This window comes from Mytilus californianus, unplaced genomic scaffold, assembly GCF_021869535.1.
Source record: "Mytilus californianus isolate M0D057914Y unplaced genomic scaffold, xbMytCali1.0.p SCAF_11, whole genome shotgun sequence".
Classification (NCBI taxonomy): domain Eukaryota; kingdom Metazoa; phylum Mollusca; class Bivalvia; order Mytilida; family Mytilidae; genus Mytilus; species Mytilus californianus.
In genome coordinates, this window is record NW_026262593.1 from 50,752,148 (window position 1) to 50,769,251 (window position 17,104).

Consider the following 17,104-nt stretch of genomic DNA (forward strand, 5'->3'; position numbering starts at 1 on the left):
TCTTTGTTTTTCTTTTCTCAATGTTACATGGATATTGTTCTATTTATAAAATTAAGTTTTAAACTCAGGTAAGTATCTCTCTCGTGCATAGCTCTGGTTCCTTGTCTGGGTTGGGCTTTACTGTTGGTCCCGTTTTTGCTTGTATCAGCTCTTCGTCGTTTGTATGCAGTTTAGTCTCAAATATTTTTGCCTCATACATCATTTAAGAGAAATAAATTGTCGACATTGATTGTTGAAATGGGCATCAGGTGCAATAAAATTGGTACCGTTATTGTTACAGAAATGTTTATCTCTTTTTTCTGACATGTCATACAAATACGACCATAACGCTTTTCATTCCTTTTCGTCGTATTTGTATCGCCATTATCATGATGTTCCCAGTTTTTATTTGATTTGATTTATGGTTTTGGATTATCCCCTTGGAACCTTTGCCCTCTTTTGATATCATAAGATTTTCATTTTCTCGGTGCTTTCTTCAAAGCATCATAGATTTTGAATATAAATGACAATTTTGAAGTTTTTTTTTTTTTGTTATACCTTTACTGTTACTTTTGTCCTTGTTTTTCTTTCTACTATCTGCAAAGATTATATTATTGGCGTTTTTGGTTTGCGACGATCGTATGTTTCTTATAAAATGTTTTCTTTTTTCATTCAGACAGAAAAAAAAGATAGTATAGATTGTTGTATATCTACTAGTTCCTCGTAGCAAAGAAGGGTTGTGAGCAGCTAAAAAAAATTGTATATTTTTTTTCTCATTCTATTCAAAGAAAATTAAAAGTGTATGACACCATAAGTAATCTCATATTCTAATCTGTAGAAAAAAGGACTCAAAAGCTTTGACTGAAAGGCGAGCCTTATTGTCTAAATTTGACTGTGCCCTCGTGAGAAAAGAAAATCGGATGTTTGTTTTTGTCTTTCAAAAATTGGTACCGTTAATGTTACAGAAATGTTTATCTCTTTTTTCTGACATGTCCTAATACAAATACGACCATAACGCTTTTCATTCCTTGTCGTCGTATTTGTATCGCCATTATCATGATGTTCCCAGTTTTCATTTGATTTGATTTGTGGTTTTGGATTATTTGAAACATTTATGTAATTAACAAAAGGCAAATGAAGGCAATAGTAGTGTACCGATGATTAAATTTCATAAATTTCATAAATTTCATAAATCGATCAAGAAGAAAAATCTAGATAACAAACAAAACTGAGGGAAAGGCCCTGGACTGGGTGCACAGACAGAGTACGCGTCCTCTGCTATGTATGCATAACCCGCTATGCAAATCCACATCGAGTCACAATGTCACAATCGGTAGACATCCGTTCTGATATCGAAAGATGTAACTTGCGAAAATATGTCGGTAGAGTATTGAGACACAGACATATCGTATGGGTCAACCAATTCGTTGTGTTGACAGTACAACGTATTTAGACAAATAGTAGAACGCCATACGGCGGGACAGAGAGTAGGTTACACTGCTTAGAGATGGGAAGATATCAATTGGAAAGTTGAAATCATCACGTTTCTTGGATTCTAGTATGAAGTCCATCGATGTCAATAACGAGGAAATTATCAAGATATTAAACAGACCTTCTAATTTTGTTAGTGTCCTTAATCGCATATGAAATGCAAGCACACTAACTGAAATATTGGTTATGTGTGACAGGACATAGTCTATATATGTAAAAGTTTAATTAATGAGCTTTGCAAGACGTTTTTTTCTATTTGTATTTGAAAAGGTTTTATTATTCTGTTTAATAAGGGTACAAAATCGAGTCGGCCAGTAAGGGTGCACAATAAGTACCCGTTGGTATACCTACTGTATAACGAATATGCTGTCGTTCGAAAATGTAAGCATTTTGAGTATATCATCCTTGGTGTATTTGTTTTTGGAGTCAGACCGGTTTTTCACAAAGTTAGATTTCTCATGACCTAAAACAAAACATTCTCAGTTTTATTGAAGAAAAAGCTCTGATGAATGAGAAGATGTATTCTATCTGTTAGTTGAACTTGGTGAACACTATTGTATAGCGTATTTAAGCTTTGATATTACAGCAACATTTTATATATTGTGATTGAACTCATTAGAAGGACAAGTATACACAAACAATACACAAAATACACAGATTCAACATTCGATTTGATTCTGCAAATCTAAAAGAGTTTGGACAGTTTGAAAAACCTTTAGATGATATGCCCAATGTATTCCCAAATCGTAATGTATCCTTACATTTGTTGGTATTGGTTTACCAAATTTTGTATCCTATTTAACTAAAAAAAAATTATCATCTTTATCTTCCTTTTGGATTTTTAAAAGTCTTTGAACCGTCTGTTATCATTACTACTTAAAAAAACTTGTAATTGATTAAATTTGAGATCAATTTCTGATAGCACATACTGGTATAGCATACTTTTTGTTGGTGCAGGATTCTAGTATGAGGTCGCCCATCGATGTTAATCAAGATATTAAACAGACCTTCTGGTTTTGTTATTGTCCTTAATCGCATATGAAATGCAAGCACACTTACTGAAATGTTGGTTATTTGTGACAGGACATTATCTTTATATGTAAAAGTTTCATTTTTAATGAACTTTGCAGATTGCATGTTTTAACATGTATGTGAGTTCTCAACCTTCTAATGCGGGACAGTGGTGTAGCAACACACTAGAACACACTGTAAAAATCAGTTAGAAGAGACGTTTCCTATTTCTGACTAAAGGAAACAAAGATAGTTTGTTTCCATTCTTGTAGGCGTCCGGACAGGTCACTACTATAAGTTAACGGTTTAACATCTTGCAAATGAATTATGCTAACAGACCTTCTTTTGTAAACAATTTTGTATTGATAGCACATCGATTAAGTATACTGTTTTCATAATTTATTGTCAAATTAATTAAACAAACAGGTCCTGACAGGCAATAATTTATGTAATTAAGAGTATAGTGACTGCATAAGTTCAGAATACACAGGGTCCAGTGTGCTGAGGGTATTCGTTTAAGGATTTGGAGGGGAAAATATGACTTCAATTATCGGCAAGAATGAACAGGAAATCGTTTTATTTACGGTCGGTTATCTCCGGTTTGACTCTACTAATTGATGCAGATGTTATGTGAATTATAGCGGAAGTAGAGTTTGTAAAAGCTTACCTGACAAAAAAAAACAAGTATCTGTATCTTCTTCGGTTGTGGTTGCAAATATATTTGCCAAAGTAAATTTTTTCACGTATTTGTTACTTTTGGCTTATTAACGGATACATTTATCCTTTATATAAAAATAAGGATGTGGTATGATTGCCAATGAGATAATTATCCACCAAAGTTCAAATGAAGTGGATGTAAGCAATTATAGACAATCATACGGCCTTCAACAATGAGCAAAATCCATACCGTGTAGTCTGCTATAAAGGGTTCGACAATTATGAAACAATTCAGTTGAGAAAACTAACGGCAAAACTCATAACAAAACAAAATACGAAACACAAATATGACAGACATGAAGGAACGACAGCCACTGAACTAAAGGCTCCTGACTTGGGACATACACATAAGGAATTTGGTGGGGTTAAACATGTTTGTGAGCGCTCAACCCTCCCCTAAACAGTGTATAAAACTCAGTTGAAAAGGGCTTACATGTAACTCGTTAGATCGATATCAAGCAGAATAACATCTAACAAAAACACAGACCGGACGTGGCAGTGTATTCTTACATTCCTAACAACAAAGTACAGATCTGAGAGTACTCGCATTTACTGACTGCAAGTTCAAAGCCAATAAAAATTGATAACAAAAATTGTATCAAAGACTAAAATTTCAATCAATACACATCCAACATCAAATAGATTTAGTGTAAAGACGTCATTAACAGTTAGAGAAAAACACAAGAAAAACATGACCTTGTGCAATGCCGTGATTTATTTACTGATAACAAAATCAATATCTCAATATTGTTGTACCATTTGGTCAGGTGCAAAACATGTTGCAAATATTGATAGAATGTTGAAGCTTCAAAAAAGGCAGCACTAATCATTTTAAATGATCGTAATAATATGACATCGTCACCCTTACTTTTTGGAGAGCTCGGATGGATGCCCATTTCAGATTATTTTGTTTATAGGAAAGCTTAATTTAGTTGCTAGGATATTTCACCAAATGACTCCGGAATATCTCAATGTATTTAGATGTGTGCATCGGGTTAGTTCTAGAACAACCACACAATGTACTTGTAATATGCGTTTTGTTCCAATAACTTAAGACTGAATACTATAAACGCTCCTTGTTGATATCTGGAAGTATTCTATGGAACAATTTGTCTACAATTTTAAATCAATGTAACACAATTGAATCTTTATAAAATATATATATATATATATATATATAAGAATATTTTGTTTAATTCAAAAAACAGTATAATAGCATACAATTTGTATTTAATTAAGTATTTTATTATACTTTATGTTGTAATATATTTATACAATGCAGGACCTTATTGTAAACTAGTCTTTAGACTAAACATTTGATCATGTTGAAATAAAGGTAATTGACATTATCATTCTTTACGACAGACAAAATAGCTGTTCTGAAAGGTACACCATCTACTTGCCACTATACATCATGTACTGTGTTACAACCCGATAAAGCCGACAAGGAAAGGTATCACATCGACCACCGAAATCTATATTTATGTGTAGCCTAGATGGTCGAGTGGTCTAGGGCGCTAGACAAGGTGCAGACGGTGTTGCCACGATGTCACAGAAGCTACGGTTCGAATCCCGATGAGGGAAGAACAAAAATTTGCTATCGCAAATTTGAAGATCTAACGTTGTTGGGCTGAATTTGAGACGAATAATTATATATATATATATATATATATATATATATATATATATATACATGATATATAAGTCTAAATTGAAAACAACGTTCAAACCTATGATTGCGTTGGATAAAAACTGCAATTTGTATACGTGTGCATGCAAAAAAAATTTCTTGGTAGAGGGGTTTAAATACAGCACAAACAACATTTTCCAAAAATCAAAAAAGTGAAAAAGTATATTTAAACAAAACGCATTTGACTATATCATGTATATATAAGTACGTCTGAACCAGTGACGACTCTACACATGCTACAACAGATGTTATCCATCGGATCACCAGCAGTGATTGTGATACAAGGCTGAAAATACATTCTGTATTTATAATTCGTCTAAACAACAGCCGTACAATGTTAGATCTATAAATTTTTTGTTCTTCCCTGGCCGGGATTCGAACTCATGCTACTGAGATATCGTGGCACCAAATCGTCCTGCACTTGACGTGCTAGACCACTCGACCACCAAGGCTCTATAAAAATAAAGCTTTCGGTGGCCGGGTGTTACTTTTCCTATGTCATGATATATAATGCATGAAGATGGAATTGTTAGAGATAAGCTGAATTATCTGTTGTAAAGGATCCTACAAATTAATGTAAGATGCAGTCACAGAAATAATTATATTATAAGTACGTCTGAACCAGTGACGACTCGACTCTACAACAGATTTTATCCATCGGATCACCAGCAGTGAAGGTGATACAAGGCTAAAAATACATTCTGTATATATAATTCGTTGTCACAATCATTGCTGGTGATCCGATGGATAAAATCACTGTCATTGGTTAAGACGTACTTATAATATAATTATTTCTGTGACTGCATTTTACATTAATTTGTAGGATCCTTTACAATAGATAATTCAGCTGATCTGTAACAATTCCATCTTCATGCCTTATATATTATGTATTGTGTTACGACGCTAGATAAAAACTGACGAGGAAACGTAACACCCGGCCACCGAAAGCTTTTTTTTTATAGAGCCTAGGTGGTCGAGTGGTCTAGCGCGTCGGGCATAGTGCAAGGCGATTTAGTGCCACGATATCTCAGTATCATGAGTTCGAATCCCAGCCAGGGAAGAACAAAAAATTTGCTTCCGCAAATTGACAGATCTAACATTGTTGGGCTGTTGTTTAGACGAATTATATATATATATATATACCTATAAATAGCAGCACGTGACATACAAATCTATGGGAGTGTGGATTAATCAGTACAGAGATTAATTCAATTACACAAATAAAATTATAGATTGCCTAACAATGTAATTTTAACACACTATTTAGTATGTGAATATAAGAATGTTTAAAATATTTACAAAATGATGAAAATAAACGCAATATTTCGCTAGACTAACTAGCTTTATCAAGCGTGCATCTATCCAGGTGAACTCGGATGTAGATGATAAGAACCTTTTGCAGCTCAATGTATATGTTGCACTTGAATTTAGCTGCCTTGAAAATAATACATAATTTGGATGAAGTATAAGATTTTTACAAAATTGGAAGTTGAAGTTAGCAACGTCCATTGGCCAATATTACAGGATAAAAAGGACGATGCTGTGTACTAAATTATTCTTTATCTTTCCTGTATCTTTTCTCATCTTTTTCGTTAAGACCATCAGGTTCTAATGTGTGGAGTTGGTGGATCCAAAAGTTTTCTCTTCTCCTTCTCGCCTTGGTGTCCCACTTGGTGTTGACTTCTATGATTTGGAAAGTAATATTATCAAAAGAATGTTTCGTTGAACGAAGATGTCTTGTGAGAGGACAGTTTTTGTTGGTTTTGTATATATATATATATATTGAACGTTGTTTTCAATTTAGACTTGTATAATAGGAAAATTAATAAAAGATAATAACAGTTTCAATTCATCACATTTACTAGTGCTTTCACTGCTTTTACAGATCTTCAGGTAATGTGACTTGTATACATAAGTGTTATACAAAACAATTGATTGACGTTAACAATAGTATGACGTTATAATTAACAAATACAAGGGAAACTACTAATGACATTTGAAAATTTGAGTAAAGTCTTTAAAATGTTATTTAAGTAAGAAATAAAATATTATTTATCATTTAATCCCGGGTTGAGAATGTTTATGAGTAATTCTTCTTTCTTCTTCCGGAGAAAATCATTTTGCCGATTCACCATATATAATGGAAATATCTTAAATCGTCCATTAGAACAACGATGAAAATGGTCGTTTGCCCGGATGATTGTTATATCTTCATGGTTGGTTTGCTGCCTATGAACAGTCATTCTAGTCCGCAGTTTTTTTTGTCTCTGCAATATAGAATTCCCCACAATTTGAACATATGAGAGAATAAATGACGTTTGAACTTTTACAAGACATGGTTTGTTTAACTGTGAAATGCTTTCCATTTTTGAAATAAATGGAACTTCCTGATATTTAATCTGGACATGTCATACATCGTTTATATGTACATTTTCTAACAATAGGCAAAGTTTCATAAAAGTCAAATTTTGAAAATGTTAAATATCGTTTTAGACTTTTTGACTGTCTTTTACTGTTGATTATCTTCTTTTTTTGTAAAACTTTGTCCATTGTTTCACTTTTGTGTAAATTACTTTCAATTTGTCACATGAAACCTAATATATCATAATCTCGTGGATTATACGTTGTTACAAATGGGATAATTTTATCTAAGGTGTTTGATGATTCTTCGGTTGGTTCGGATCGCCGTGATTGGTCCTCTTATCAGAGCCTTTTGGATTCCGTAATCTATAACTTGTTCCGGATATTGCTGCTTTTTTAAATACACTTTTAATTCTTCCAATCTTTTATTGCGTAATATTTCTACACTTGTAATGGTAATTATTCTTGACGCTAGATTAAAAGGTACTAAAACACACCCGTGAAATCGCGGGTATTTAGAGCTAAGTTGAAAATATGTAAATTTTTATAGGGTGAATTTTTGTAAAAGATTTTATGTCTGGAGAAATTCAGAAAAGGTATCAAACTGAGTCATAGGCACTTGGAGACAGAACAATTATTTTAAGCCCTCTCCCTTTTTTCCAAAGTCCGTTATTTTTTCGCTCTCTGTTAAATTGCATGATTTTTGCGTTTCTGTATACTATGAACATAGATCTACATATGATATAAATAATGTGTATTTGCTATTAACTATCAATTCCATCCACGGCGATCACTGCTATATTATATAGAGAGTCTCTATATATTATAGGATTATAACCATAGTATACATGCAGAATAACGCGAAAATAATTATCCTGTCCCGATTATGAAAATTATGTTTAAAGAGGGGAGTAATGGGAGGAATCTGCACGAAAGAACGCGAAATAAAAAGTGGCAAAACACGTTGCACGAAAAAAACCCTTTACCCTCTCTTTTAAAGTTTAAAATCGGAAGTCTTGGGTATGACTTTAAAGTCGGTCTGATGACGGAAACAATATCCGGACGCCTTTTTCTTCGTTTTTCTCCCAAAATAACCTAAACTGAATAATCATAAGAATGGATGACAAATGCGACTATGCATGGTACCTATAGGACACAGAGGCATGATGATTAATTTATTGGGGAAGGAAGAGAAGCGACACACAAAATGAGGTCTTCTCGTTTAATAGTTTAGATATTTAATTTTACATTTTTTGGATGGTTTGAGTCAAAATTTAGATATAGATGTGTATCGGTGTCTTTAGAAAAGATATATGTGACAATTTTATTGTCTTTCGTTATAAGCACTAAAATATCCCAAAACGGCATCTTGTTGACATTTCTGTTAATTGTGAAACGAATATATGGATTTAGAAAATTTAAAGCAGAGTGAAAATCTGTGACAGATATATTCGAATTCCAAATTATATAACAATCGTCAAGAAAACGTGTCCAGTTTTGACGTATGTAAATGGCAAATTCATTTCTGTATTTATGATCTAGTTTTTCGTATAATAATTGTTCCAAATATCCAAGAACCAAAGAAGCGTATGAAGGCGACATTTTAGTACTCATAGCTGTTCCTTTTTGCTGATTATAGTATGTTCCGTCAGAGTGAAAAATGTTTTTTCTAATAGACGTTTCTAGGATGCAAGGATAAATTCTTTTGTGAATCTGTTTTCAATGACGTTTTCTGTATTTCCCAGGCATTTTCTAAATTTAGGCAGTTTGTAAAATGCCTTAAAACTTTACGCATTTTCTTAAATGCCTGCACGATTCATAAAATAAACCTTCACAACTGGTTTTTGAAGAATAAATTAATTCTGCCGAACCATTAGTAATTTTCTATGCAAGATGTGTTTTTGTCCACTTTTTGTCATATGCATCTCAATGATATCCTTTTTCTACAAATTGCCTGAAACTGATCAGGCAATTTGTTCAATTTTCTTTCAAAATTTCAGTCATTTTACAAAATGACTAGGTATTTTTAGTCATTTTATATAATGCCTGTCACGGTTAGGCCTTTTATTTATATAAATTGCCTGAAAATTCAGCTATTTTACAAAATGCCTTAATTTCATTAGAAAATGCCCGTAACATATACAAGTCTAAATTGAAAACAACGTTCAAACCTATGATTGCGTTGGATAAAAACCGCATTTTTTTTTACGAATTCTTGCAAAACAAATTTCTTAGTAGAGGGGTCTAAATACAGCACAAACAACATTTTCCAAAAGACCAAAAAAGTGAAAAGTATATTTTAACAAATTACATTTGACTTACAGGTCGAACAACTGATGTTCTTAAACCCTGCCGACTGCCATTGACGAGTGCTAAATAAATTGATCACGAGATGTAACATGGATCATTATTATTAATTTAATACCAAACAGAAAACAGTAAACTTGCGGAAAAGATGGTATATCGCAAACATGAGGTGCAAATATTTGTACACCATATCCGGATTTCGACAATCAATGTTTCTTCAGTGATGTTAGGAATCGAAACGGTATTTGGAAGGCTATATAATTTACCTCAATTAGGATTGACTCTTGATTTTGAAGAGTCGAAATAGGATGAACGGAATATATAAACCAGAAGGCATATATAATACAAGCCCAAACGAAAAAATATAAATAAATCAAAATTGAAATCAACGTTAAAACCTATGATTGCGTTGGATAAAAACCGCAATTTTTATACGTGTGCACGCATAACAAATATTTTGGTAGAGGGGTCTAAATACAGCAAAAACAACATTTTCCAAAAAACCAAAAAAGTGAAAAAGTATATTTTAACAAAACACATTTGAATATCATATATATGTATATATACTGCACACTGTTTCCGTAACCAAAACGATTTTGTACCTACATTATTACAATAATTTTATAAATGCATTACATTGATTCCGGAAGGAGGAACTACTTATAATTTTTTTTATAAATCAGTTTATAAATACCATAAAGATCATAATCATAAGTCAAGATTTTATTTATTGGGAAAATTTAGATTGAAACACAAATTAGATAATATATATCCAGCATGAACAAATCGGATAAAAGATGTTTTACTTGGCTTGAACTGAATAACGCAACAACACTGCACAATTTGAACGACCAGTTCACAGAACGACATATAGGTGGAATGATTTTTACTTCGGTCTTAATGGTGCTTGGGATATTCGGAAATGTTGCTGTTATTTGGATATATTCTCAAAGATTCAAGGTATCAAATTACAGGACATACACTATATGGCTGGCCATCATGGACCTTGCAAACTCTTGTATCGGAATGCCTTTTCTTGTTTACTACATGAGCCATTACTTAACCTTTCCATCGTATGGACTATGTAAATTCGGTCGATTCTCGATGGTCTTTTCAACAAACTGCTCATCCTACATTTTGGTGGTAATAGCGTTTGATCGATACAGAAAAGTATGTAAGCCTTTAAAATGGCAACTTTCGTGCAAAAATACAAAAGTATGTTGTATAACTGCAACCCTTTTAGGACTTTTGACGTCTTGGCCATGTTTGGTTTTATATGGCATTTACACCGTTGATACGGTAATTCCTGATGTTAAAGGACTTCGTTGCTGGACTGATGATGACTACAAAAATACAGTTTACCCAAGAGTTTACTACATCGTGCTCTATATCTTCCATTTACTAGTTATACCTATCCTGTTCATCGTTTACGCACAGATCTTAAGGTTTTTACATACACATGGGAAAAGCGGAGTTCGCGTGAAAACCGAAAAAACTACAATAACCCTTTTAGCTGTTTCGGCAGCTTTCCTGTTGAGCGCTATTCCACATTACAGCCTTGTTGTTACAACTCGGATTCAAAAGGACTTTAATTGTAAAATGACATTTTCCGAAGGATTTGCCTATTACACATTTGTTTTCTCCATTTTGCTGAATAATGCAGTAAATCCTTTCATATACGGCTTCTTGGATACGAAATTTCAGCGTGAAATGAGAAGAATTTTGAAAACTTGTCGAGGAGATAAAGGAGATGCAACAAGCTGTAGCGTTTCCCAGTCAATGGAATTGGATTCAAGGGATCCTAGGCAGATTTACGTTATTCCAAGTATGCAGTCTTCAGAAACGAATCTCAATGATTAATCTCTATATGACGAATACCGGTTTTTGCCAAGCAAATATATGCTTGTACTTTTATCCCATTATTACCAATTGTTTGTATTACCAATGCCGAATTAGTTTTGCAATGCTTTATATTTAATTTGATAATTGTAATTTGTCTTTGTAGATAAGTCTAGACGTTTGTTTTATCAGTATGAATATTGATAATAATAAAATATTGCATTTTTTATGAATTTATCCATATGTTGATAATACCGATGAAATACAGTTTCTTTCTGGACAAATCATTAAAGTAAATTTTGGTAAATGTGGAAGCAGTTTCGGAAAATTATTTGAAAAGGACATTATCAATCACTTAAAGTATTCTTTTTGAAATAAAGCTATGCTTTGTTTTTCAAATACAAATAGATTAATGATTATTACATAGGTTCCTTGATGCTTACGTTTACAAAAACACGAATAATTTGTTATATTGTGTCAAAACTCATTGCTACATCAATGTATAGTGTTGGACTTATGGATATATTTATGTGTACAATTGTTGTAACTACTTTAATTTTTATTATACTGACTTTTTAACATTCAAATTCTGGTAACAATCGGGTTTTCACCCTTGAAGTGAAAAAAAAAAATCAATGTAAAGTGCCCTACCACTTTACAAAGAATGACAGTTGACTTACGCTTGTTTTGCTAATAAAGTAGCACAGTAAATAAAGATATTAAGAGCTTATTTCCTTTTTTGAAATAATGACATAGAAATTTTGTTCAAATATATGCATTTCCTTTTGCTTATTCATAGAACAAATACGTGACGGAAATGACAAAAGAGTGTAACATGTATCAACACAAATAATTTGTAAATATTTTTAAACTCCTATCGACTTTAAAACTATAAGTATGATAAGTAGTTGTTTAAAACTAACAAAGTATAAAACAATTCTGATTGATTGATTTTATTTTGTTTAACGTTCAATGAAAAATCAGAACGAGAACAATTTAACAATAACTCCACTAGATAATTGCAATAGGTGTATTACTCCGACCCGATCCAAATATAACTAAGAATAAATATATTAAGACAGTTAAAATAATGGGCGATCTCATTGACAAATACATTTTTTCTTATAACTAAAATTGTATCAATCATAAAACTGAAGCTTAAAACATATCCACGATAGTAAAACTTTATTAACATTTGATAAGCAAGAACAGTTCTAAATACTAAAATATTGAGATTCAAAGTTTGACAGCGGCCATATATAGTTTCTATTTATTTATTGTAGTTATGAATTATGCTCCGTTTTCAGACAACACTAAATGTTTTCAAATCATATATGAAATATTCATTTCCAAACGGCACCTCGGATCCAGTGTTATAATGGTGCAAGCAGAATTTGATCGTTTATGAATTATGTTGATTATACCGATGAAATACAGTTTGAATAGATAAATCATAAAAGTGATTTGATCTTTATAAAAGGATATGCATACCTGCACATAACACCTCGGATTTGAATTTCTTTTTTTGAAAGGATCTGGATTATACGCGAACCTCGGCTATCTTGCCACGAGCAAGATTCGAACTCACAATCTCAGGAATGACAGGCTTCTGATCACTATAGATGAACTTATCAGACCGCAAGACCTCCGGAACTCCAGACCAAGATACATCAACAGTTAATCTGAATCAAACAGTATCGACAGATGGGTTTTCAAGAGCATTTCAATCTTTTCACAAATTCTCAATATAAAAGCTCAATAATGTCATTGTCGTTCCAATAAAATAATTCCGTATTTTTTAATTGGAAACACATTTTTTTAAATGCCTAATGATGGTTGACTATTGGTAGATTTTGGCAAATTTTAATGAGGTATTGGGACAATGAATTGAAAAGGACATCTAAACAACAACCAAACTTGTATTTGAAATAAAGCTACGCCTTTTTTTTTTAAATACAAATCAATTCGTGTTGGTCGCAGATTTTTTTCGCGAAACATTTTACAAAAATATGTAAAATTTGCGAAAATTTGCGAAAATAGTCTTTGCCATCGATGTAATATGCTGAATAATAATTTTGAGTTTTTTGGATATGTCTTAAATATAGTACAATATTTAATTTGTATTATAAAGACATGTTTATATTCAAATTTCAGTAGTCGTTACTTATATTCGAATTTTGACCTTGTAAGTGAACGAAATGCAGGGTAAAGTATCATTTCTCTTTAATTGTAAAGTAAGGCGGTTAACGTACGCTCATTCTGCTAATAAAAAAGCTGCACTATGAATACAGGTTTTATGTAAAATTGGGAATAGAAACGGGGAATGTGTAAAAGAGAAAACAACCCGACCAACGAGCAGACAACAGCACAAGGCCTCCAATGGGTATTCAACACAGCTAGAAAATTCCGCACCCGGAGGCAGGCTTCAGCTGGATCCCTAAACAAAAATGTGTACTAGTTCAGTGAAATGGACGTCAAACTAAACCCCGAAACATAGATGAACCAAAATTTAAAAAAAAACATACAATACTAACAAAGGCCAGATGTTCCTGACTTGGGACAGGCTAAAAAATGCGGCGGTGTTAAACATGTTTTGTGAGCTCTGAAACCTCCCCCAATACCTCTAGGCAATGTAGAATAAACAAACACATATACGCACAATAAAACTCAGCTTGAAGGAAGTCCGAGTCCGATGTTAGAGTAGATAACAGAAGAAACTAAGCAAAATGACAATGATAACATAAATTAACAAAGGGCTACTAGCAGTTACTGACATGCCAGCTCCAGACCTTAATTAAAACTGATTGAAAGATTATGTCTTCATCATATGAAAACAAAGCACCATCCCTCCCGTTAGGGGTTTAGTATCATACCATCATAAAATATATGAGGAGAACATAACCCGTAACATGCCAACAACCGGTTTTAGAATAAATTAAAGTGTATATTTCCTTTTTTATTTTTTTAAATAATTGCATTAATTTTATAAAATGTATTTAAACAGCAAATCTGAGGACTAACCTTGTTTGTATTGGATACCTAAGATTCACAAAAAATCCGTAGGAACAACGGTACATTGCCGGCTCATCTGCATGTTCTACAAAGGAATTGTACATTAGATTGACAAACATTATGTCTGCAGTGAAAGACGGTCTTCAGAAATGCTGTGAAACTGTTTCCTCGCGTAGTGGTATTAACCATATGTGGAATCTTAAAACCTCTAAAGAACTTCTGGATAATTTTAAATCTCGATCTTTCTTTGAAATAAATTCTATCAAAACCTTTTTTCAATCCTTTATACCACCAAAAATCATCAATTGAAAAACTGTTAGGTGTTAGAATTGACTCTTATCTGTCCTGGACAGGCCATGTTAATTACTTATGTTCTTTAATATCATCTAAACTTCATTAACTCTCTAAAATCAAGAAATTTCTACATATTGATTCAAGAAAATTGTTTTATAATGGCTATATTCTCCCTCTGATAGATTACTGTTGTATTATTTGGAGTGGTTGTGCTAAAAATGAGCTAGTCAGAATAATAAAATTGCAGAAAAGGGCTGCAAGACTTATTTCAGATGCTGATCCACTTTCATCATCAGCTCCACTGTTTAAACAGCTTGGGTGGATGACAGTAGAGAACAGAATCTCATACCACAAATCTGTTTTGATGCAGAAATGCCTTAAGTACGAAGCCCCTGTATATCTCACTGAAAAATTTAAAGAAATGCCAGAAATAAACCAATATTGTTTGAGGAATGTGTCTTGCAAACATTTACAAGTTCCAAAAACCAAAACAGAGCTGTATAAGAAATCTTTTATATATTCAGGATCTATTCTATGGAATAATTTACCAACATCCCTGAAAAAATCAACCTCAAGTACAAGCTCATTGAAAAAAGATTTAAAAAATTACTTGTTGGAACATTAAGAAGCTGTGTAATTTTATATGAATAATAATTTTCACAAACTTACTCAAACTTAAGATATTGTTGAGGTAATTTTAATGATGTCAGTACTATATGAATTTGTAATTTCTACCTGTTTTGAAAATTGTATATTTCATTTTTTCATATATGTGTGTTTGTTTTGATATTTTGTAATTGTTTGTTTTATTTCATTGTATTTCATGAGGGCCTCAGGGAAGATTACTTTTTTAGCTAACTGTGTAACCCTCTTTAAATAAAGAATTATTATTATTATTTTTATTATTCCTCAAGTGAAATTGAAAAATCGTCTAGAAGGAACAATCCACAAAGCTTTTCAAAATAAAAACTGTATCATACGCTATAAATTTATTGCTCTGAATTTGGAGGTAGACCTTTTCAACAAATTATCGGCATTCCTATGGGAAAGAACTGTGCGTTTCTCCTTGCCGACCTCTTTCTAATTTTATATGAGTCGGAGTTTCTTCTGACACTTAATAAAAAAAGAAGAGCAAAGAAGCAAGATCGTGTAATTTCACATTCGGTCATATTGGTGATTGTCTTTCCATTAACAATCCAAACTTTTCTGATTTGGATCTATTTATACATCCTCCAAAACTAGAAATTAAAGAAACAACAGACACGGCTTCCTCCGCCTCATTTTTAGACTTATACCTCGACTTTGACATAAGCGGTCATATCAGTACCAGAATATATGACAGACGAGACGATTTTAATTTTGAAATTATAGATTTCCCCAACCTTAACAGCAATATACCAACTTCACCAGCATTTCGGATATACATTTCCCATCTCATTCGGTATTCAGGAGCTTGTAGCTGCTACTCATACTTTATAAAACGTCAAAAGTGTCTGAGCAGAAAGTTGATGAACCAGGGTTATGTCGAAGAACGTCTAAAATAGTTCAACGGAAGATATCTCTACCCTGTTGATAGATATCAAACGAATGGAAAACAACTGTCTTATTCCTGATTTTGTGCATAAGCATGAATTCGGCCGAAAGGAAAAATTCCAAAGAAAGATAATAAATTGATCATTTTAAAGCATTAATTTGCATCTTTGCCCCCGGTGACAGTTTTTTGGGAAAAAATCCCCAAAATGGGCAATAATTTCATCGAAAAGAGAAAGTCATGCACACCTTTTTATGTTTAGGCGTGTTTGAGATGACTATTCTGTCTTGAAAACGTATAAAAGAAAAATATTTGATACATCATCTCGCTTCAGATTTAATTATGTTTACATATTTAGGCTCTAGGTTGATATAAAAACATTTAACAATTCCCAGTACTAAAAGAACTTGACGACAGCCTTTTCAGGTGGATCTTAAAAATGCATATAACTTCGAAAAAACTTCAGTTTTTGGTATGTTATCTAGGGTAATTAGTCTTCAACCTCTGAAAATTTTTAGTCGGCCCTTTAACGAAATATTAAGTTGGAATTATTTTAAATACTTCTGAACTTTCGAAAATTCCCCCTGACAACCGATCAGACAATAGTTTTAAGTTGACCAAATGCATAAAAGTATATTAAATGATGCGAAATAGCTAGTAGATACATTTGTCTTTTAGCATACAACTGGCATATAAGGATCGTAATGATGCTATGTGGATAAATTTATCAGTTTTTAAGAGCTAAATTGACTGCGTCGTCACTGCAATGGCTTTCATTTTTACGATTATAAAAATTCGTTGGCGTAATGGGGAGATAATTTTGACGAAGTAGAATCCTGACTGAAATGTCCAATTGAATATATGCAACAAAC

At 32.6% G+C, this 17,104-nt stretch overlaps 1 protein-coding gene across 1 annotated transcript; it reads left to right on the top strand.

The window, feature by feature from the left end:
* The first annotated feature begins 10,386 nt into the window (after window positions 1-10,386).
* On the top strand, window positions 10,387-11,467 carry LOC127720999 (substance-P receptor-like). Its single transcript, XM_052227711.1, has one exon. The coding sequence runs from the start codon at window positions 10,436-10,438 to the stop codon at window positions 11,414-11,416; it is 981 nt and encodes a 326-aa protein (XP_052083671.1). The 5' UTR covers window positions 10,387-10,435; the 3' UTR covers window positions 11,417-11,467.
* Window positions 11,468-17,104: the final 5,637 nt, after the last annotated feature.

Bases quoted from the DNA above. Each gene is read 5' to 3' on its own strand.
- LOC127720999 (XM_052227711.1), top strand. From the start codon at position 10,436: ATGATTTTTACTTCGGTCTTAATGGTGCTTGGGATATTCGGAAATGTT.